Source organism: Panthera leo, chromosome D2, assembly GCF_018350215.1.
Source record: "Panthera leo isolate Ple1 chromosome D2, P.leo_Ple1_pat1.1, whole genome shotgun sequence".
NCBI lineage: Eukaryota > Metazoa > Chordata > Mammalia > Carnivora > Felidae > Panthera > Panthera leo.
The window spans coordinates 87,150,152-87,170,402 of NC_056689.1; the positions used below are offsets into that span (position 1 = coordinate 87,150,152).

General features: G+C 53.3%; 1 protein-coding gene across 2 annotated transcripts; it reads left to right on the top strand.

Moving 5' to 3' along the window:
* Positions 1 to 2,031: 2,031 nt before the first annotated feature.
* LOC122202475 (scavenger receptor cysteine-rich domain-containing protein SCART1-like) lies at positions 2,032 to 19,664 on the top strand. Of its 2 annotated transcripts, XM_042908864.1 has the most exons (14): positions 2,032 to 2,295; positions 4,408 to 4,725; positions 6,080 to 6,376; positions 7,262 to 7,570; positions 7,955 to 8,260; positions 8,375 to 8,692; positions 8,761 to 9,075; positions 12,055 to 12,369; positions 12,516 to 12,581; positions 12,657 to 12,971; positions 13,229 to 13,276; positions 18,292 to 18,429; positions 18,822 to 19,004; positions 19,474 to 19,664. In XM_042908864.1, exons 1-14 carry the CDS (start codon positions 2,229 to 2,231, stop codon positions 19,542 to 19,544), a joined length of 3,066 nt encoding a protein of 1,021 aa, XP_042764798.1. In that variant the 5' UTR covers positions 2,032 to 2,228; the 3' UTR covers positions 19,545 to 19,664. The 2 variants fall into 2 exon arrangements, with proteins under 2 accessions (XP_042764798.1, XP_042764799.1); XM_042908865.1 differs by lacking the exon at positions 19,474 to 19,664 and having other exon boundaries at positions 18,292 to 18,433; positions 18,822 to 18,951.
* Positions 19,665 to 20,251: the final 587 nt, after the last annotated feature.

Here is a 20,251-nt window from a genome sequence, read left to right on the forward strand (position 1 = left end):
TCTGCCACTTGCTTTTTATTTTCTATTTGTTCCCTTGTTTCTCATGTACATGTTTCTTTTTCTCTTGTCTCCTTGTGAGTTATGTGAACATTTTTTAGACTTCTATTTTGATGTATTTATAATATTTTTGTATTTTGTATAATTTTATTATTGGTTGCCTTGTATGGAACTTATAACAGCCTCCTGGTGTTGACATTTTACCACTTCAGGTGAAATATGGAAACCTTACTTAAATTTTGGTTTTTACCCTCCTAATTTAAACACATAATTGTGCTAAGTATTTCCTCTGTATTCCCTGAGCACTACTTCTGGTAGTGTCATAACATAAAATGTGATTGAAGAAACTCACAAAGTGAAGGACAGTCTGTTATAGTCACTCCTACTTTTATCCATTTCATTGTTCTTCTTTCCTTTCTGAAAGCCCCATCTTTTTGTTATCATTTTCTTTCTGTTTGGAGAGTTTTCTTTAACTATCATGTAATAATATGTCTGCTAGCAAGAAGTTCTTTTAGTTTTCCTTCACTTGAGCATGCCTTTACTTCCCCTTAATTTCTGCAGGATAGTTTCACACACGTAGAATTTAGGCTTGACACATCCTCTGTTTCAGCACTTAAAAACTGGTTCACTCCCTACTGGTCTCCATTTCAGAGGAGAAATTTGCTGTCATTCTAATTGGTTTTTCTCTGTAGATGATGTATCATTTTTCTTTGGCTGGTTTTAGGATTGTTTTAATCTTTAGTTTTCAGAATGTTAATTATGATGTGTTTTGGTGTGAATTTCTTTGGATTTATCCTGTTTGGAGTTTAGTCAGCTTCCTGAATCTGTAAGTTTATGTGTTGGGAAGTTTTCAGCCATTGTTTCTTCATATTCTTTCCTCTCTCCCCTACTTCTCAGATCTCCATTGATAGAAATAATGGATCTTTTGTTATTGTCCCAGAGGTCTCTGAGGCTATATTATTGTTGTCTGTTTTCTCTCTTTTGTTTATATTAGGTAAATTCTATTTATCTTCAAGTTGACTGATGCTGTCCTCTGTCATTTCCATTCTACTCTTGAGATCATTAGGTGATTTTTTAAAGGAACTTCAGTTACTGTATTTTCAGTTCTATAATCTCCACTTGGTTCTTTAAAAAGTAACAACTTTAGGGGCGCCTGGGTGGCTAAGTCAGTTGAGAGTTCAACTTTGGCTCAGGTCACGATCTCGTGGTTTGTGAGTTCGAGCCCTGCGTCAGGCTCTGTGTTGACAGCTTGGAGCCTGGAGCCTGCTTCAGATTCTGTGTCTCCCTCTCTCTCTGCCCCTACCCTTCACTCTGTCATTCTCTCTCCCTCTCTCAAAAATAAATAAACGTCACAAAATTTTAGAAAAAAGTGTATAATCCAGTAGTTTCTAGCATACTCAGAATTATGCAGCAATCACCACTAGTTGATTTCAGAGCATCTTCATCTCCCCCAAGGAAACCCCATATATATATATCAGCAGTCATTTCCATTTTCTCCTCCTTCCAGCCCCTGGCAGCCACCCAGCCACTGTCCCTGTCTGTGGATTTGCCTCGTCAGGACGTTTCATATCAGTGGAGTCATACAGGTGGTGTTTTGTGTCTGACAACTTTCACTGAGTGTGATGTTTTCAAATGATGAGTGATTTTCACTTGTGTTTTGGACAATTTTGGTTGTGATGTTAGGAGACGTTTCCAGGTTGGCAGGTAGCCACCTGTTTGAGCTCAGGGTGTAGGTTCTGGCCTTTTGTGGCTTTGGTTCCAATGACAGTTCGGTTTTTAGGGGCTTCGTGAGGCTATCCTGGCCTGTCTCATTCTCCTGGTGCTGTGGGGCTCCCACTCAGTCCTTGCTGGTCCCCAGAAGTTGGTTGTCATTGTGTCACTGTCTGTGGTGGGGAGCCAGAGCCACTGGGCTTGGGTGGAAGGCAGAGGCACACAGGGCTTTGCGGCTGCGGTTGTGGGCAGATTGGACTACCTGCTTGATTTTGGGTCTGAGTGAACCTGGTCTGTCAGCAGTTATCAGTGTGAGAGGAAACCCGCAGCCTGGGGCCCTTGCTCATGTGCTCAGGGCTTCTGAGGCCCCTGATATGCTCTGGAAAGGCCCTTGCTGTCTCCACTGGTTCCTGGATGCCATTGGTGACTACTATTTCTGCATATTTCACTCTGGACTGAAATCTCTGCTCTTGTCCTAGTTGAACAGCAGGAACTGGTTGAGCCCTGGGGGTCACGGTGCCATGAAGGCAGCTCTCTGGGTCTTGGGACTGGGGACCCTTCTCCTCACTCTCAGGGCAGTCCCTGTTGGTAAGTTTCTCCTTCCTTCATCTATGGAGGCTTCTGGAGGCGGTGGTTCTGTAGAAGCTGAGACCCTGGGGTATGGGGATCTCCTGCTGTGACCAGATGTCTTTCTGGCTCTTGCTCAGCCTGGACGTGGATGGGTCGTCCACAGGAGGGCAGGAGGGCACGTGGGCTCCAAAGTTGTGTACCCCCAGAGACTCTTGTTCCAACACTGACTGAGCCTAACTCCAGGGTGAACCCAGGGTGCGGAGCTGGGTCAGAGCCTGGATGGAATGAGGGGGCATGGCTAGCGTCTGGTCCCAGTGACCCCGATGGACATGAGGTGCTGATAGGTCCAGCAGAAGGGCTGTTCCACCCCTGTCCCTGGGGCTGGGGTGCTGTTGGGGGAGTGTGAAAGCTGGCTGCACCTGGCATTGAGGGTGATCCCCAGCTCACTCACTGTTCCAGGGAGTGGCAACAACCTGGGGAGGGGGCCCAGGGGTGTGAGGGCTGCCGGGTCTAGAAGACAAGAGGCAGAATCATGGGCAGGAGCCTGTAGAGAGGGGTTCTGTCAGGTGGAACAGCACAGAGAGGCTGGACGTGACAGAATGACCCCTGGGGGTACTGCATACAGTAACGCGGAGCCTCTGGGTGAGTGTGTGATAGTATGTGTCAGAGAGGGTGTGAGAGCGTGTGTGTGTGTGTGTGTGTGTGTGTGGTAGGGAGTGTGTGAGAGCGTGCATGTGGGTGATAGTGATAGTGTCAGAGAGTGTGTGATAGCATGTGTGTGTGAGTGTCAGAGTGCATGCATGCATATGTGTGATAGTGTGTCAGAGAGTATATGAGAGCACGCACATGTGTGAGTGCGTGCGTGCGTGTGTGATAGTGTCAGAGAGTGTGAGAGTGTGCATGTGTGTGCGAGTACGTGCACGCATGTGAGTGGGGCAGAGAGACAGGAGAGGGTAGCAGTCGGTGTCCAGTGCTCTGGAAGCTGATGGAAGAACACTCTGTTGGGCAGGCCGATCCAGAGTCCAGCAAGGGGGTGACCTCAGGGCTGGACAGTAGGGGCATCCCGGGTGCTGGTGGCAGGAATCTGTGGGCAGTGATGCTGTCTGGCGGGAGCGGTGTGGGAACGCTGGAGGGGATCCCGTTTTGTGTTAAAGATGCAGATATGTGTGCACGTTTACGTCTGCAGAAGAACAGGCCGGCAGGGTGTGAGGAAGCTGTGGGGGAGGTTGCCAGCGGTGAATGACGACCATCACGGGGCGGTGAGAGGGGCAGTGAGAGGGGCATGCCTTTCTCTGGACCTATATGTGGGAGCCTGCGCTCTGTCCCCTCCTCACATGAGTTCAGGGTGGGCACTGGAGGCGGTCTGGGGTGGCCCAGGCTGGGACTGTGTGCAAGACTTCTTCATGGCTGCTGTTGTGTTTCTTCTGCACCAGCTGTGGATGGGATTGTGAGGACCAAGGGGCTGTGATGGGGAGAGGCTGTGCAGAGAGAACCAGGGCGCAGGGCCTACAAGGGGCATGGTTGAGGAAGTGCATCCGTGGCCCTGGTGGGGAGGTCCTGTTGGTCCAAGTTCAGGTCCAGGGAGCTGCTGAGACCCTGAGACCTGAGGAGGCCGGCCTAGAGATTGTAACTGGAAGGGCAGGTGGCCGGCCGGTGAGGCAGGAAACAGAGAGTCAGGGGCCCCAGTGCCTCTACTGCACTGGAGAAAAGATTGGGGGTGGGGAGGGGTGGCCTGGCAGAGCCACCCCGCTTCCAGGCAGCGGAACACAAGGGCACTTCCTTGCCAAGAGGGTGGGGGTCACCCACATCGTGGGGGCCTCAGAGGGCTCGGGAGGGGAGCAGAGGCCGTGGTCCTGGAGGGAGGGAAGGGGGTCTGTGGAGGTGAGGATGCAGGGCTGCGTGGGGGCAGTAGGAGGGTTTCCATGTGACTCCACCCCATCACCTTTCTGGACTGTGAGTATCGGGGGTGGGGGTAGGGGGACCTGGCTTTGTGCTGAGGCCTCGCAGCAAGGCCTTGGAAGTGGCCCCAGGCAAACGCAGGAGTCTTCCTACCTCCCAGCGGGCGCTGGCTCACCCTCCACCCCGCGAACTGGTTCCGGGCCCCTCTGAGGCTGGCCTGTTCTTCCGTAGGTGGACCAAGAGACCTGAGGCTGGCGTACCGACACAGTCCCTGCGACGGAGTGGTGCTAGTCCTACACGATGGGCAGTGGGGACATGTGTGCAACCAGGAGTGGACGTTGGCAGAGGCATCCGTGGTCTGCAGGCAGCTGGGCTGTGGACATGCTGTGGGAGCCCCCAAGTACGTCCCACTGCCCGGGGAGATGGTGCGGCCCTGGCTCCACAATGTGTCCTGCAGTGGTGACGAGCCCTCCCTCTGGGAGTGCAGCCTCGGGGCCTGGACACAGACCGAGTGTCCCCATGAGTGGGTGGTGGTCGCTCTGTGTGCGAGTAAGTCTGAACAGGAGGGGGAAGAGGAGGAGGAGGGTGAGTCTGGGGGAGGAGGGGGAGGAGGGCTTGGTGGAGAGGGGGAGAGAGGGTCTAGTGCAGGGGGAGGAGGAGCCGGGTCTGGGGGAGGAGGGGAGGAGGAGGAGGTGTGTAGGCCTGGGGGGGAGGGGGAGGGGGAGGAATCTGGCGGGTCTGGGGGGGGAGGGGGGGGAGGGGGAGGAAGCTGGCGGGCCTGGGGGGAAGGGGAGGGGGAGGGGGAGGAAGCTGGCGGGTCTGGGGGGAAGGGGAGGGGGAGGGGGAGGGGAAGGGGAGGGGGAGGGGGAGGAAGCTGGCGGGTCTGGGGGGAAGGGGAGGGGGAGGGGGAGGAATCTGGCGGGTCTGGGGGGGGAGGGGGAGGGGGAGGGGGAGGAAGCTGGCGGGTCTGGGGGGAAGGGGAGGGGGAGGGGGAGGAGGTGGGCGGGCCTGGGGGAGGGGTGGAGAGAGGGTCTGGTGGCTCTGTGGCGGAGGTGGGGGGCTCCTCCCAGGGCACTGGACCACGCTGACCTGTCATGGTTCCAGTCTCTCATGACTCGGTCACTCCTGTAAGAGGCCCTTCGTCTTTCACCCAACAGATGCTTATTCGCAAGGCTCTATTCTAGGTGCTTGGCCATATGCAGCTGTGAATAAACCAGACAAAAGTCCTGCTGCATGGAGCCTGTACTGTCCCGGGAGAAACAGTGAACAAATAAGTAAAACAGCAATGCGGGAACGTGGAGACGCAGAAACAGACGGGGGGAGGTCAGAGACACCTTGTCTTCTAGATGCCTGAGGGCCTGACACCCCTGTCCCTACCCCACCCCCACCCCCCACCATAGGTATTTAACATTAGGTATCTAAACATGATTTCAAAAGGGACCAGGAGGCAAATGCCTTCCCTGTGAGGTCTGTCGTGAGGGTCTTCTGCTGTCTCTGGGCACTTCTGTGACAGGGAGCTCCCGAGGCCCCCTTGCAACATCCTGTCTCCGAAGCTGACCCATGACATGGTTTATGGGCCCAGGATGAAGGGAAAATGCAGGGATCCTCGTTCAACAACAGGATTTTCAAGACAATGACGGCAGAATGTTAAACCAGGCATGGATCCCTCTGAGTGAGGGGTCCTCTGTGACCTCCCACCCAGAAAGGGCTCTCTCAGCCAGCGATGACCTTCTTGAAGGGGCAGGGTTGGTCTCAGGCTGTAACCCAGGCCCAGGGCGGAGGCCCAGGTAGGGGCTGCTTGCCCAGATGGCAACGTCCGGTCGCTGGGGCAGGTGATGGGCTCCAAAGGACCACGGGGCCCGCGGAGTCGGCGCCTTCCGTAATGTGGGCCTGTGCTTCTCAGATGGCACTTTTCGGGAGATCCGGCTGGTAAAGGGCCGCAGCCCCTGCTCCGGACTCCCCGAGATCAGGAATGCGAACGGGGTGGATCGCCTCTGTGGCCTCCATGAAGAGGAGGCCACGGTGTTCTGCCGGGAGCTGGGGTGTGGGCCTGCACTTCAGGCTCCCCGCCAGGATGTGGGCGTCGTTGGGAAGTATATGACGTGCCGGGGCACCGAGCCGACCATCCGGAACTGTAGACTCAACAACCGCCTGCGCAGGGGCTGTGACTTCCAGCACGATGCCGAGGTGGTCTGCTCAGGTGAGGCCCACCGGGCACAGCCAGGCTCTTGGGGGGGGGGGCGGTGCAGACCCTTGGGGGACGCTCTGTCCTCACATCTCACAGTGTGTCCCCCTCTTGATGCCCGTGCAGCCTGCTGTTCCAGAGGGACTAAGAGCGGGCTGGGTAGGCGAGGGAAGGCAGGGAGGAAGGCACTGTGCTGGGAAGATCCGATGCTCTCTAGCTCAGGGTTGTTGCAGACAGAGGCCTAGAGGAGAGGGCACAGGAAGTGCTGGTGGATGGTTCACCGGTGGGTGTGTGGTGGGCTCAGGTCTGCGCCTATGTCCCAGCAGAGGTGTGCTGGCTCAGAAACCTGGGTCTGGGGGTGGGGGTGGGGTCCTGACTGTCCTGCAGCATCTGTGCTCTGATTATCGTGTGTCCAGTAGGAGTCAAGGTGGCTGGTGGTCACCCCCTCCCAGTCCTGTCTCAAAGGGGCAAGCGAAGTGACCCTCAGATTCTGGCCATGTTCCGGGAATTAGGGCAGGCTAACGTGAGACGGAGAGGCCAGCCTCCTTGGTGCCCCTAAGAAGGCAGCGTTCTGTGGCCAGAGAGGTGCCTTGACCTGGCCTCCAAGACTATACAGGACCTTGATGCCACTGCCTTGGGCAGGCAGAGGCTATGTCACACATGTGGGCGCCTGTAGGAGGTGACTCTGACCTCTGACCTCAGGGAAGTGACCAGGGACCCCTTCTCTGCTCTGGGTGCAGGGTGTATGGGTCTCTGGCTATCAGTGTCTGCCCAGGACTTGCAGACCCACTGCCTGGTCCCGGAAGGTCTACCCTGGCCAGAGTCTCCTGTGGTCCAGGGAGGTGGCCGAACTGCGCACCGAGAACACTTATCCCTAACTGAGAGTTTGTGTCTCCCCAGGACACATGGAAGCCCGGCTGGAGGGCGGTGAGCACCCCTGTGCTGGGCGTCTGGAAGTGAGGCGCGGCCTGACCTGGGGCACTGTCTGTGATGCTGACCTGGACCGGGCGACGGCCCATGTGGTGTGCCGGGAGCTGCGGTGTGGTTCTGCTGTGTCCACTCCTGGGGGGGCCCACTTCGGCCAGGGCTCTGGGCTCGTGTGGACAGAGGCCTTCCGTTGTGCAGGCAATGAGTCTCTGCTGTTCCACTGCCCTCGGGGGCCCGGGCGCCAGTGTGGGCACCACCAGGACGCCGGGCTCAGGTGCTCAGGTGAGGCTGGGAGGGTGGGATCTGAGGCTCAGCCTTGCCTCCTTCCCTGCCAGCCTCCCTCAATGACTCCGCCTGGGGGCTCTAAGCTAAGCTCATGAAGGCCCCTCTGGCCAGTGGGGGGCGTGCGTGTCCTTGGCTAGGAAGTGCTGCTTCTGGGGGACGGGGGGAGGGAAGAGAGGACTGTGTCCCCCACTAAGGCTATACCACAGACTGTAGGCCCATCTGCAGAGAGGCATGATCTGGATGCGGGGGGGCTGAGGTGGGTAGGGGGCTGGTGAGGCAAGGGCCTGGCTCTGTGGTCACCACACTGGGTGCAACGGGAAGAAACTGCCCCAAGCTGGGTCTGCGGGTGAGGGAGGCGCTGACCCCTAGCCCCCTCTTTAGAGTTCCAGCTGGTTAACGGCAGCAGCAGCTGTGAGGGACGCGTGGAGCTCCAGGTGCAGGGGGCCCGGGCACCCCTCTGTGCTGCCCACTGGGACTTAGCGGATGCCACCGTCCTCTGCCACCAGCTCAACTGTGGCAGCGCGGTGGCCACACCCCGAGGAGGCCACTTTGGGGTCGGGGACGCTCCCATCTGGCCTGATGTGTTTCACTGTGTGGGGACAGAGCCCTACTTATGGAATTGCCCAGTAACTACCCTGGGGGCCCGGGTCTGTGCCCCGGGAAACGCAGCCACCGCCGTCTGCTCAGGTGGGTGCTGGAGGCTGGGAGTGGGAGGGGTCCTGCGGGGAGGGGTGGTCCTCTCCCCTTTGCAGGCTCAGGGCCCCTCCCCCGACACCCTGTCTCGCCCGCCGGTCTCCCCAGGTCTCCCCCACGCCCTGAGGCTGAGGGACGGACAGAGCCGCTGCGATGGCCGCGTGGAGGTCTCCCTGAACGGGGTGTGGGGCCGCGTCCTGGACGACGCGTGGGACCTGCGTGGCGCCCGCGTGGTGTGCAGGCAGCTCGGGTGCGGACAGGCCGACCGGGCGTACGACGCGCCGGCGCCTGGGCGCGGGGCGCTCCCCGTGGGGCTGAGCCGCGCGCGCTGTCTGGGCACTGAGACCCGCCTGACCCAGTGCAACGTGTCCGCGTCCCCGCTGGTGCCCGCGGGGGCCACGCGGGACGCGGGCGTCGTGTGTTCGGGTGAGTGAGGCCCGGGGTGCCCGCCCCTCGGCCCCTGGGCCCGCCGCCCTGACGCGGTGTCTCCGCAGGGAGCCGGCGTGTGCGACTGGTCGCGGGGCCGCACCGCTGCGCGGGGCGCGTGGAGGTGTTGCACGGGGGCGACTGGAGCACCGTGTGTGACGACGGCTGGGACCTGCGGGACGCCCAGGTGGTCTGCCGGCAGCTGGGCTGCGGCCGCGCCCTCCGCGCCCTGGGCGCCGCGCCCTTCGGTGCCGGGGCGGGGCGCATCTGGATGGCCGAGCTGGGCTGCAGGGGCCACGAGTCTGCGCTGTGGAGGTGCCCGTCGGGGGGCCGGGGCCCGCGGGACTGCGGGCACAAGGAGGACGCCGGCGTCGTCTGCTCAGGTCGGTAGTTGGGCGTCTTCTCGGGGCGGCTGGGTATCGAGCGGTGCACTGTCTTTGTGCGCCCAGGCCTTCTGTGGGCTTCCACGGGCTTCCGTGGGCCTTCCGTGGCCTTCCACGGGACTTCCGCGGGGCTTCCGTGGGGCTTCCGCAGACCCTACTGACCCCTTCCCGAATGGGGCCCCCACCGTGTACCGCACCGTCCTCTTGCTGCCACGTTGCTGCGGGCCGGGGCGGGGCACAGCCAGGTCTCTCTCCCCGCTGCTCACAGGCTCGTCTCACATTTGTGCGGGAGGGTTCTCCCCCCAGCTCCTGGCCCGTGTTTCCGTGAGCTGCAGGAAAGGTGGTGTTTGGAGGGTCTTTGCTTTTCAGCTTGTGCATATCTGAGGTTCCTTACGTTGGTCTTGTCTGGGTGTGACCATTCTTGAGGGACAGGGTTCTGCGGTCACTGGGGAGCCTGGGAGGGGTGTGTACAGGGCAGCCTCCCCGGGACGTCTTCAGGCTCCCCTCCAGGGCGGGGGTGAGCATTCAGGTGTGGTTTCTTCTCAGTGATTTCAGCCGTTCCCTCAACTGTGTCTCAGATGATTGCATTCATTTCAATCGTCCTGTTTCTTTTAAAGTAACACTTGGGCTCATCATTTTACCTCTTCTCCATCCTTTTTATTCATTATCTTTTGGGGAGTCTGCTCTTTCTCGTGAATTCTGGGAGAGTTTCCAGGTACCGTGCACATCACTGATTGGCTTAGCGTCTACACCGGTCCTACGTGCTCGGATGTACATTCCAAGTGGCCATTGTGCCTGCAGTTCTCCTCCGCCTTGTCTCATGGGCTCCCTCAGGCTGCTGGTCACCTGCCGACTGATAGAACTCTGCTGCTGGGGACTGGCTGCGGGCAGGGGTGGGGGAACGCTCTGTTTCTGTCACAATTCAACATGGAAGCAGTGTTCCCAAATCGAGAGCAGAAGCAGACGAGGCGCATGGGAAGCCCAGGCCTGGAAGGAGCGAGGGTTGCTCTTACCCCATGTGGTCAGTTGGCTGAAGTCCCAGGGCAGCCCAGAGTCAGGGGGGTGGGGACACAGACTCCTTTCTAGGGCTGTGGGTACAGGCAGGAGACCTTTGTGGACATGTTGGTAATCTGTCATGGATGTACTTCCTTCAAGTGTTTTTGTTTTTTAAAGGTTATTTAAATTTTAATTGGTTATGACTCTGTCACATGCAATTCATATCTTACTGTCTCCATTTATCCTGTGGAGGTATTTTTGATGTATCAGACATTCAAAACATAATTTTAAAGGGCTATCAAATCCTTTATTATTGGTGATATTATAGTCTCATTGCTTCGTCACACTGTTGTGGAGATTACTCTGCTTGAGGGCTTGGGCCCTGACCAGCCGGAGCTGCTGCTGTCTCCAAACATGGAACTCTGCACTCGTTACTTTTTTTTTTGCTTTTATTTTAATTTTTTATTTTTAAAAATTTGCATCCAATTAGTTAGCATAGAGTGCAACAATGATTTCCGGAGCAGATTCCTTAGTGCCCCTTACCCATGTAGCCCATCCCCCTCCCACAACCCCTCCCGTAACCCTCAGTTTGTTCTCCATATTTATGAGTCTCTTACGTTTTGTCCCCCTCCCTGTTTTTATATTATTCTTGTTTCCCTTCCCTTACGTTCATCGGTTTTGTCTCTTAAAGTCCTCATATGAGTGAAGTCGTATGATTTTTGTCTTTCTCTGACTAATTTCACTTAGCATAATACCCTCCAGTTCCACACACGTAGTTGCAAATGGCAAGATTTCATTCTTTTTGATTGTCAAGGAATACTCTATTGTATATATATACCACACCTTCTTTTTTATTTTAATGTTTATTTATTTTTGAGACAGAGACAGAGTGTGAACAGGGGAGGGGCAGAGAGAGAGGGAGACACAGAATCTGAAACAGGCTCCAGTCTCTGAGCTGTCAGCACAGAGCCCGACGCGGGGCTCGAACCCACGAACCGTGAGATCATGACCTGAGCTGAAGTTGGACGCTTAAACGACTGAGCCACCCAGGCACCGCTAAACCACATCTTCTTCATCTGTTCATCCATTGATGGACATTTGGGCTCTTTCCATACTTTGGCTATTGTTGATAGCACTGCTATAAACACGGGGGTGCATGTGTCCCTTCAAACAGCACACCTGTATCCCGTGGATAAATGCCTAGTAGTGCAGTTGCTGGGTGGTACCGTAGTTCTATTTTTAGTTTTTTGAGGAACCTCCAGACTGTTTTCCAGAGTGGCTGCACCGGCTTGCATTGCCACCAACAATGCAAAAGAGATCCTCTTTGTCCGCATCCTCGCCAACATGTGTTGTTGCCTGAGTTGTTAGTCATTCTGACAGCTGTGAGGTGGTATCTCATTGCGGTTTTAATTTGTATTTCCCTGATGACGAGTGATGTTGAACATTTTTTCATGTGTCAGTTGGCCATCTGGATGTCTTCTTTGGAGAAGTGTCTATTCATGTCTTTTGCCCATTTCTTCACTGGATTATTTGTTTTTTGGGTGTTGAGTTTGATAAATTCTTTATAAATTTTGGATACTAACCCTTTATCTGATATGTCATTTGCAAATATCTTCTCCCATCTGTCAGTTGCCTTTTAGTTTTGCTGTTTTTAAAAAAAACTTTTTATAATCACTGCTAAATTGATCATCTTGTGCAAAAGATTATTCTTTTTTGAATGATTTCCAAGGGTGGATTTCTGGACAATCAGGTGACAACTGCTAAGATGTTACAGCTGGCAGTTAAATGATCACCTGAGATTAACCGATACCTGCATCCTTGGGGTGGGAGGTTGCCACGGGGACACATGACTGATTTAAGGTTCTTGCTAGGGGCTCACTGGGTTCGATGCCCCTGAGCAGCATTGATTTTGGTGCTGGGACCCTCTCATTTTGGCGTCATCCTTTGGAGATTTCTCCTGGCCTGACTGCTTTTGTCTTCCAGGGTCAGTGGCCCTGAGGCTGCGAGGTGGCACCCACCAGTGTGCTGGGTGGCTTGATGTGTTCTACAATGGGACGTGGGGTGCCGTGTGCAGTAATGCCCTGAAAGACATCTCCTTGTCCATCATCTGCAAGCAGCTGGGCTGTGGGGAGCAGGGCTGGCTAGAGAACAGGCCTGTCCACACTGGCTTGGGCACCTCCTGGCTGGACAACATCGAGTGTCGCAAGCTGAGAAACTCCACACTGTGGCAATGCCCCTCGGCACCATGGCACCCACGCTCCTGTGCCCATGGAGAGGAAGCTTGGGTCACCTGTGCAGGTGGGTCTCTGGCGGTTTTTGACAAGTCACCTGCAAGGCTGCCATTGATCCGTGACTTAGGGCCTAGAGTTCACTCAGGTTCCACACACTTCATTCTGAAGCTTTCAGGGCGTTTACAGAGGGATGGTCGCTGTTTAATCCCATAGGATTGTCAGAGAAAATGACACAGGATTCTGGGGAGACCAACTGCTCATCCGCCCACAGCTGCCCAGGTACCCTTCTGTCCGCCTCCCTGTGCACTCTTCACCTCGGTCCTGCCCTGCAGTGACCGCAGCCCCCTCTTCCAGGGGAGGGCATGTTGCGTGTGCGTGGAGGCAAGGACAGCTGCTCGGGCCGCGTGGAGCTCTGGCACGCTGGCTCCTGGGGCACCGTGTGTGACGATTCCTGGGACCTGGCAGACGCGGAGGTGGTATGCCGCCAGCTGGGCTGTGGCCCAGCTGTGGGTGCCCTTGCCGGGGCCGCCTTTGGCCCAGGCTCAGGGCCCGTGTGGCTGGACGAGGTGGGGTGCCGGGGCAGCGAGGCGTCTCTGTGGAACTGCCCCGCAGAGCCGTGGGGACTCGGAGACTGCGGGCACAAGGAGGACGCGGGCGTGCACTGCTCCCGTGAGTGGGGAGGGGAGGGGGCACAGGTGGGTGGGAGGGTTTGCCTGGGGCTGGGGAGGGGGTCTCCCCACCCAGAACATGGCCCTGAGGCCGTCCCTGTGCTGGGTCCCTCCGGCTGCCTCTGCGGCTGTCCCATGCCATGCTGGGCTCAGGCTGAGTGGGGCTGGGACACTTCCTGAGGGTGTGGGTGGAGTGTCTGGGCTGCCCAGGGCTGCGGCTGCCTCTCTTCCTGGGAGTCCCTCCCATTTCTCCTGCAGGTGACAGGGGGACCACGGTTCGGCCACCAGCACTGGGATGGACATCAGGTAGGTGTGCTCTCCCTCAGGGCTCAGGTCACGCCCTCTTGTCTGGCCCCGACCCAGAGGGGTCCTGCAGTGGGCTCTGCACAGAGGGGCAGTCTCCGGTGCGTGCCAGGGCCGCAGCCAGCCACTCTTTAGGCTGATCAGGCCAGGGTCAGGAGGGTCAGGACCGCCCACTCTGTCCTCTTGTGCTAGCCTGGGCAGAGAACCATGGGGAAGGACAGCAGGCCCAGCCACTTCTCTGGGGTCTTTCTTTTTTTTTTTTTTTTTTTCAATATATGAAATTTATTGTCAAATTGGTTTCCAAACAACACCCAGTGCTCATCCCAAAAGGTGCCCTCCTTAATACCCATCACCCACCCTCCCCTCCCTCCCACCCCCCATCAACCCTCAGTTTGTTCTCAGTTTTTAAGAGTCTGTTATGCTTTGGCTCTCTCCCACTCTAACCTCTTTTTTTTTTTTCCTTCCCCTCCCCCATGGGTTGCTGTTAAGTTTCTCAGGATCCACATAAGAGTGAAAACATATGGTATCTGTCTTTCTCTGTATGGCCTATTTCACTTAGCATCACACTCTCCAGTTCCATCCACGTTGCTACAAAGGGCCATATTTCGTTCTTTCTCATTGCCATGTAGTACTCCATTGTGTATATAAACCACAATTTCTTTATCCATTCATCAGTTGATGGACATTTAGGCTCTTTCCATACTTTGGCTATTGTTGAGAGTGCTGCTATAAACATTGGGGTACAAGTGCCCCTATGCATCAGTACTCCTGTATCCCTTGGGTAAATTCCTAGCAGTGCTACTGCTGGGTCATAGGGTAGGTCTATTTTTAATTTTCTGAGGAACCTCCACACTGTTTTCCAGAGTGGCTGCACCAATTTGCATTCCCACCAACAGTGCAAGAGGGTTCCCGTTTCTCCACATCCTCTCCAGCATCTATAGTCTCCTGATTTGTTCATTTTGGCCGCTCTGACTGGCGTGAGGTGATATCTGAGTGTGGTTTTGATTTGTATTTCCCTGATGAGGAGCGACGTTGAGCATCTTTTCATGTGCCTGTTGGCCACCCGGATGTCTTCTTCAGAGAAGTGTCTATTCATGTTTTCTGCCCATTTCTTCACTGGGTTATTTGTTTTTCGGGTGTGGAGTTTGGTGAGCTCTTTATAGATTTTGGATACTAGCCCTTTGTCCGATATGTCATTTGCAAATATCTTTTCCCATTCCGTTGGTTGCCTTTTAGTTTTGTTGGTTGTTTCCTTTGCTGTGCAGAAGATTTTTATCTTCATAAGGTCCCAGTAATTCATTTTTGCTTTTAATTCCCTTGCCTTTGGGGATGTGTTGAGTAAGAGATTGCTACGGCTGAGGCCAGAGAGGTCTTTTCCTGCTTTCTCCTCTAGGGTTTTGATGGTTTCCTGTCTCACATTCAGGTCCTTTATCCATTTTGAGTTTATTTTTGTGAATGGTGTCAGAAAGTGGTCTAGTTTCAACCTTCTGCATGCTGCTGTCCAGTTCTCCCAGCACCATTTGTTAAAGAGACTGTCTTTTTTCCATTGGATGTTCTTTCCTGCTTTGTCAAAGATTAGTTGGCCATATGTTTGTGGGTCTAGTTCTGGGGTTTCTATTCTATTCCATTGGTCTATGTGTCTGTTTTTGTGCCAATACCATGCTGTCTTGATGATTACGGCTTTGTAGTAGAGGCTAAAGTCCGGGATTGTGATGCCTCCTGCTTTGGTCTTCTTCTTCAAAGTTACTTTGTCTATTCGGGGCCTTTTGTGGTTCCATATGAATTTTAGGATTGCTTGTTCTAGTTTCGAGAAGAATGCTGGTGCAATTTTGATTGGGATTGCATTGAATGTGTAGATAGCTTTGGGTAGTATTGACATTTTGACAATATTTATTCTTCCAATCCATGAGCAGGGAATGTCTTTCCATTTCTTTATATCTTCTTCAATTACCTTCATAAGCTTTCTATAGTTTTCAGCATACAGATCTTTTACATCTTTGGTTAGATTTATTCCTAGGTATTTTATGCTTCTTGGTGCACTTGTGAATGGGATCAGTTTCTTTATTTGTCTTTCTGTTGCTTCATTATTACTGTATAAGAATGCAACTGATTTCTGTACATTGATTTTGTATCCTGCAACTTTGCTGAATTCATGTATCAGTTCTAGCAGAGTTTTGGTGGAGTCTATCGGATTTTCCATGTATAGTATCATGTCATCTGCAAAAAGTGAAAGCTTGACTTCATCTTTGCCAATTTTGATGCCTTTGATTTCCTTTTGTTGTCTGATTGCTGATGCTAGAACTTCCAACACTATGTTAAACAACAGCGGTGAGAGTGGGCATCCCTGTCGTGTTCCTGATCTCAGGGAAAAAGCTCTCAGTTTTTCCCCATTGAGGATGATGTTAGCTGTGGGCTTTTCATAAATGGCTTTTATGATGTTTAAGTATGTTCCTTCTATCCCGACTTTCTCAAGGGTTTTTATTAAGAAAGGGTGCTGAATTTTGTCAAAGGCCTTTTCTGCATCGATTGACAGGATCATATGGTTCTTATCTTTTCTTTTATTAATGTGATGTATCACGTTGATTGATTTGCGAATGTTGAACCAGCCCTGCATCCCAGGAATGAATCCCACTTGATCATGGTGAATAATTCTTTTTATATGCTGTTGAATTCGACTTGCTAGTATCTTATTGAGAATTTTTGCATCCATATTCATCAGGGATATTGGCCTGTGGTTCTCTTTTTTTACTGGGTGTCTGTCTGGTTTAGGAATCAAAGTAATACTGGCTTCATAGAATGAGTCTGGAAGTTTTCCTTCCCTTTCTATTTCTTGGAATAGCTTGAGAAGGATAGGTATTATCTCTGCTATAAACGTCTGGTAGAACTCCCCTGGGAAGCCATCTGGTCCTGGAGTCTTATTTGTTGGGAGATTTTTGATAACTGATTCAATTTCTTCCCTGGTTATGGGTCTGTTCAAGCTTTCTATTTCCTCCTGATTGAGTTTTGGAAGAGTGTGGGTGTTTAGGAATTTGTCCATTTCTTCCAGGTTGTCCAATTTGTTGGCATAGAATTTTTCATAGTATTCCCTGATAATTGTTTGTATCTCTGAGTGATTGGTTGTAATAATTCCATTTTCATTCATGATTTTATCTATTTGGGTCATCTCCCTTTTCTTTTTGAGAAGCCTGGCTAGAGGTTTGTCAATTTTGTTTATTTTTTCAAAAAAACAACTCTTGGTTTCATTGATCTGCTCTACAGTTTTTTTAGATTCTATATTGTTTATTTCTGCTCTGATCTTTATTATTTCTCTTCTTCTGCTGGGTTTAGGCTGCCTTTGCTGTTCTGCTTCTATTTCCTATAGGTGTGCTGTTAGATTTTGTATTTGGGATTTTTCTTGTTTCTTGAGATAGGCCTGGATTGCAATGTATTTTCCTCTCAGGACTGCCTTCGCTGCGTCCCAAAGCGTTTGGATTGTTGTATTTTCATTTTCGTTTGTTTCCATATATTTTTAAATTTCTTCTCTAATTGCCTGGTTGACCCACTCATTCTTTTAGTAGGGTGTTCTTTAACCTCCATGCTTTTGGAGGTTTTCCAGACTTTTTCCTATGGTTGATTTCAAGCTTCATGGCATTGTGGTCTGAAAGTATGCATGGTATAATTTCAATTCTTGTATACTTATGAAGGGCTGTTTTGTGACCCAGTATATGATCTATCTTGGAGAATGTTCCATGTGCACTCGAGAAGAAAGTATATTCTGTTGCTTTGGGATGCAGAGTTCTAAATATATCTGTCAAGTCCATCTGATCCAAGGTGTCATTCAGGGCCCTTGTTTCTTTATTGACCGTGTGTCTAGATGATCTATCCATTTCTGTAAGTGGAGTGTTAAAGTCCCCTGCAATTACCACATTCTTATCAATAAGGTCGCTTATGTTTGTGAGTAATTGTTTTATATATTTGGGGGCTCCGGTATTCGGTGCATAGACATTTATAATTGTTACCTCTTCCTGATGGATAGACCCTGTAATTATTATATAATGCCCTTCTTCATCTCTTGTTACAGCCTTTAATTTAAAGTCTAGTTTGTCTGATATAAGTATGGCTACTCCAGCTTTCTTTTGGCTTCCAGGAGCATGATAAATAGTTCTCCATCCCTCACTCTCAATCTAAAGGTGTCCTCAGATCTAAAATGAGTCTCTTGTAGACAGCAAATAGATGGGTCTTGTTTTTTTATCCATTCTGATACCCTATGTCTTTTGGTTGGCGCATTTAATCCATTTACATTCAGTGTTATTATAGAAAGATATGGGTTTAGAGTCATTGTGATGTCTGTATGTTTTATGCTTGTAGTGATGTCTCTGGTACTTTGTCTCACAGGATCCCCCTTAGGATCTCTTGTAGGGCTGGTTTAGTGGTGACGAATTCTTTCAGTTTTTGTTTGTTTGGGAAGACCTTTATCTCTCCTTCTATTCTAAATGACAGACTTGCTGGATAAAGGATTCTTGGCTGCATATTTTTTCTGTTCATCACATTGAAGATCTCCTGCCAATCCTTTCTGGCCTGCCAAGTTTCAAAAGAGAGATCAGTCACGAGTCTTATAGGTCTCCCTTTATATGTGAGGGCACGTTTATCCCTTGCTGCTTTCAGAATTTTCTCTTTATCCTTGTATTTTGCCAGTTTCACTATGATATGTCGTGCAGAAGATCGATTCAAGTTATGTCTGAAGGGAGTTCTCTGTGCCTCTTGGATTTCAATGCCTTTTTCCTTCCTCTGGGTTCTTTCTTTTACCCACTGGGGGCATTTGACCCTGGAACACTGTGGCCTCCCCCATCCCTCCTGACCCTGGCCCTGTGACCTCAGCCTTGTGACCTCTGGGCCATCTCTGGGGGAGGAGCACTAGGGCCATCTCCTTTGGGTGCCCTCCCCCTCCCTGAAAGGTTCAGGTGGCCCAGGCCCAAGGTCACAATACCCCAGGCAGCACAGACACACAGGGGAGACCCCACCTCTCACTGTCCTCACAGGCGCCCCCCTCACCCCTCCAACTGCCCTCAAGGCCGGGAACCTGCCCATGACCTTTTGTCTTGTCCTGGCCACCCTCCTGGTCATCGTCTCCCTGGTCCTGGGGGTTCAGTGGTTCCGTGGAAGGAGAGTCTGCCAGGGTAGGTGGGTGTGGCCGGGGCGGGTGACACAGGACTGTGGGGGAGGGAGGTTGGGGGCATACTTGGAGACCCCAGCCCATCACAGGCCCTTTCTGCCAGGTCCCACCTGGAACCCTGCTGCATGGCAACTTCTCAGTGACACTCATGGGCCCAGGAGTAGTTGGGGTCAGGGGACCCTGGGCCTTGCTCCGCTTCTGAGGGGTGCCTGGGTGTGAGGACAGGGCCCCAGGGGTATCCCGATTCCCCATGTCATCTGCGTAGTAGGGCTAACTGCCCGGCTATCTGGGACGTGGCTCTGGGTGGGCACGCGTGAGACACCCCACGGGTCCAGCAGCGGGTGGGCCCAGACTGTGAGAGTGCCTGTCCTAGAAGCTGTGGCATGCCCTTTGCAGGTTCCAGAATGTTGGGGAGTCTGCCCTCAGAGGGTGTTTATGAGGACATCGGAGTTGTTCCCATGGGGGAGAAAGATGAGGGGCCCAGAGTGTCCCTGAACCTGGCCCTGGAGGAGGAGTATGATGACGCTGGGGAACCGGAACAGGGCCCTGAGGAGGAGGACGCGCCCCTGAACCCCGCCGGTGTGCACCTCTGCGCCTTGGCGCCTGCGCTGCTGTTCCTGCTGTACTCTTACGCCCAGGGCTCTGCTCTGGCCAGCGCCTACATTTAAAGACCCTGAGAGCCACCTCTCCACGAGTCCGTGACCCTCACTCCTGTGTCCAGGCTTAGACATTAGGGGATTCAGCTGTCCCTTCAAAGTTGCTCCTTAGACTGGAATCTTCTTGTGGGTGGACGTGGAGTCCAGGGAGGGTCCTGGAGTTTTATTTGGGTTTCTTTTTGTGGCTGCCCACAGGGTCCTTCTAGCACCTTGTCTCAGTCGGCTGCAGGGGGCCTGAGCAGAAAGGGTGGGAGGGTGGCCCCAGCTCATCCCGTCCTGTTCTTGTCTGATGTTCTGGCTTCAGGGTGCAGTGACACAGCAGGGCCCAGAGACCGTGGGGGCTCTGAGGGGTTTCCAGGGGGCCCAACGTGCATCTCTCTCCTTCAACACAGGTGGGGTTCCTTGCAGCCTGGGCCCCCAAGCTCCTGCTGAGACAGAAGAAGCGGCATGCCCTAGGACCTGATGACAGTGTGCTGGCCATGGGACGTCAGCGAGACCAGAGTGGGGAGAGAACCCAGGCCCCGGGGTCTTTCATTATCTTCATTTCTAAGAGAGATGTCATTAAACTCCCTTGGAAGTTCCTCATTCACCCATTAATTCATCTCAGAAGCATTACTCAGGCCCCATCACAGCCCGCGTTGTGTTTCCTCCCGCTTCACCCTGGTCGGATGCGGGCCGAGTGTGTCCTACTTCCTCACTTCTGCACGCACCGGGGTGGGGTAGCCAGTGAACCAGCTCCTTGCCACCCCTCCTCACATCTGCAGTGGTGTTCCGGTGTTCCCTTGTGCCAGAGTCCCCAGTACTCCAGGAAGGACCCAGCCCTTTTCAACCACACCCTCCCTACCCCCACCCTCACACCTTCCTCTGACCACACCCTCCCTCCATGACCACACTGCACCCCACCCTCACACCTTCTTCTGACCACACCCGCCACGACCACACCCCGACCACACCCTTCCCACCATAACCCTCACATCTTCATTCCTGATCGCACCCTCCCCACTCAACCCTCTCTGACCACATTCACCGTGACCTCACCCTGACCATACCTGTCCCGCCCTCCCCTCCCATCCCACTCACACTGGATATCCTTGGGGCCTGGGGGTTGGGGGAAGATGTGCAGCAGGAGGGCATCCCTGGGGTCAGGAGGGAGAGAAATGAGCAGGCAGG

Bases quoted from the DNA above. Each gene is read 5' to 3' on its own strand.
- LOC122202475 (XM_042908864.1), top strand. From the start codon at position 2,229: ATGAAGGCAGCTCTCTGGGTCTTGGGACTGGGGACCCTTCTCCTCACT. The intron at 4,726-6,079 runs GTAAGTCTGAAC...TGTGCTTCTCAG, and splicing joins GGTGGTCGCTCTGTGTGCGA to ATGGCACTTTTCGGGAGATC. The intron at 6,377-7,261 runs GTGAGGCCCACC...GTGTCTCCCCAG, and splicing joins TGCCGAGGTGGTCTGCTCAG to GACACATGGAAGCCCGGCTG.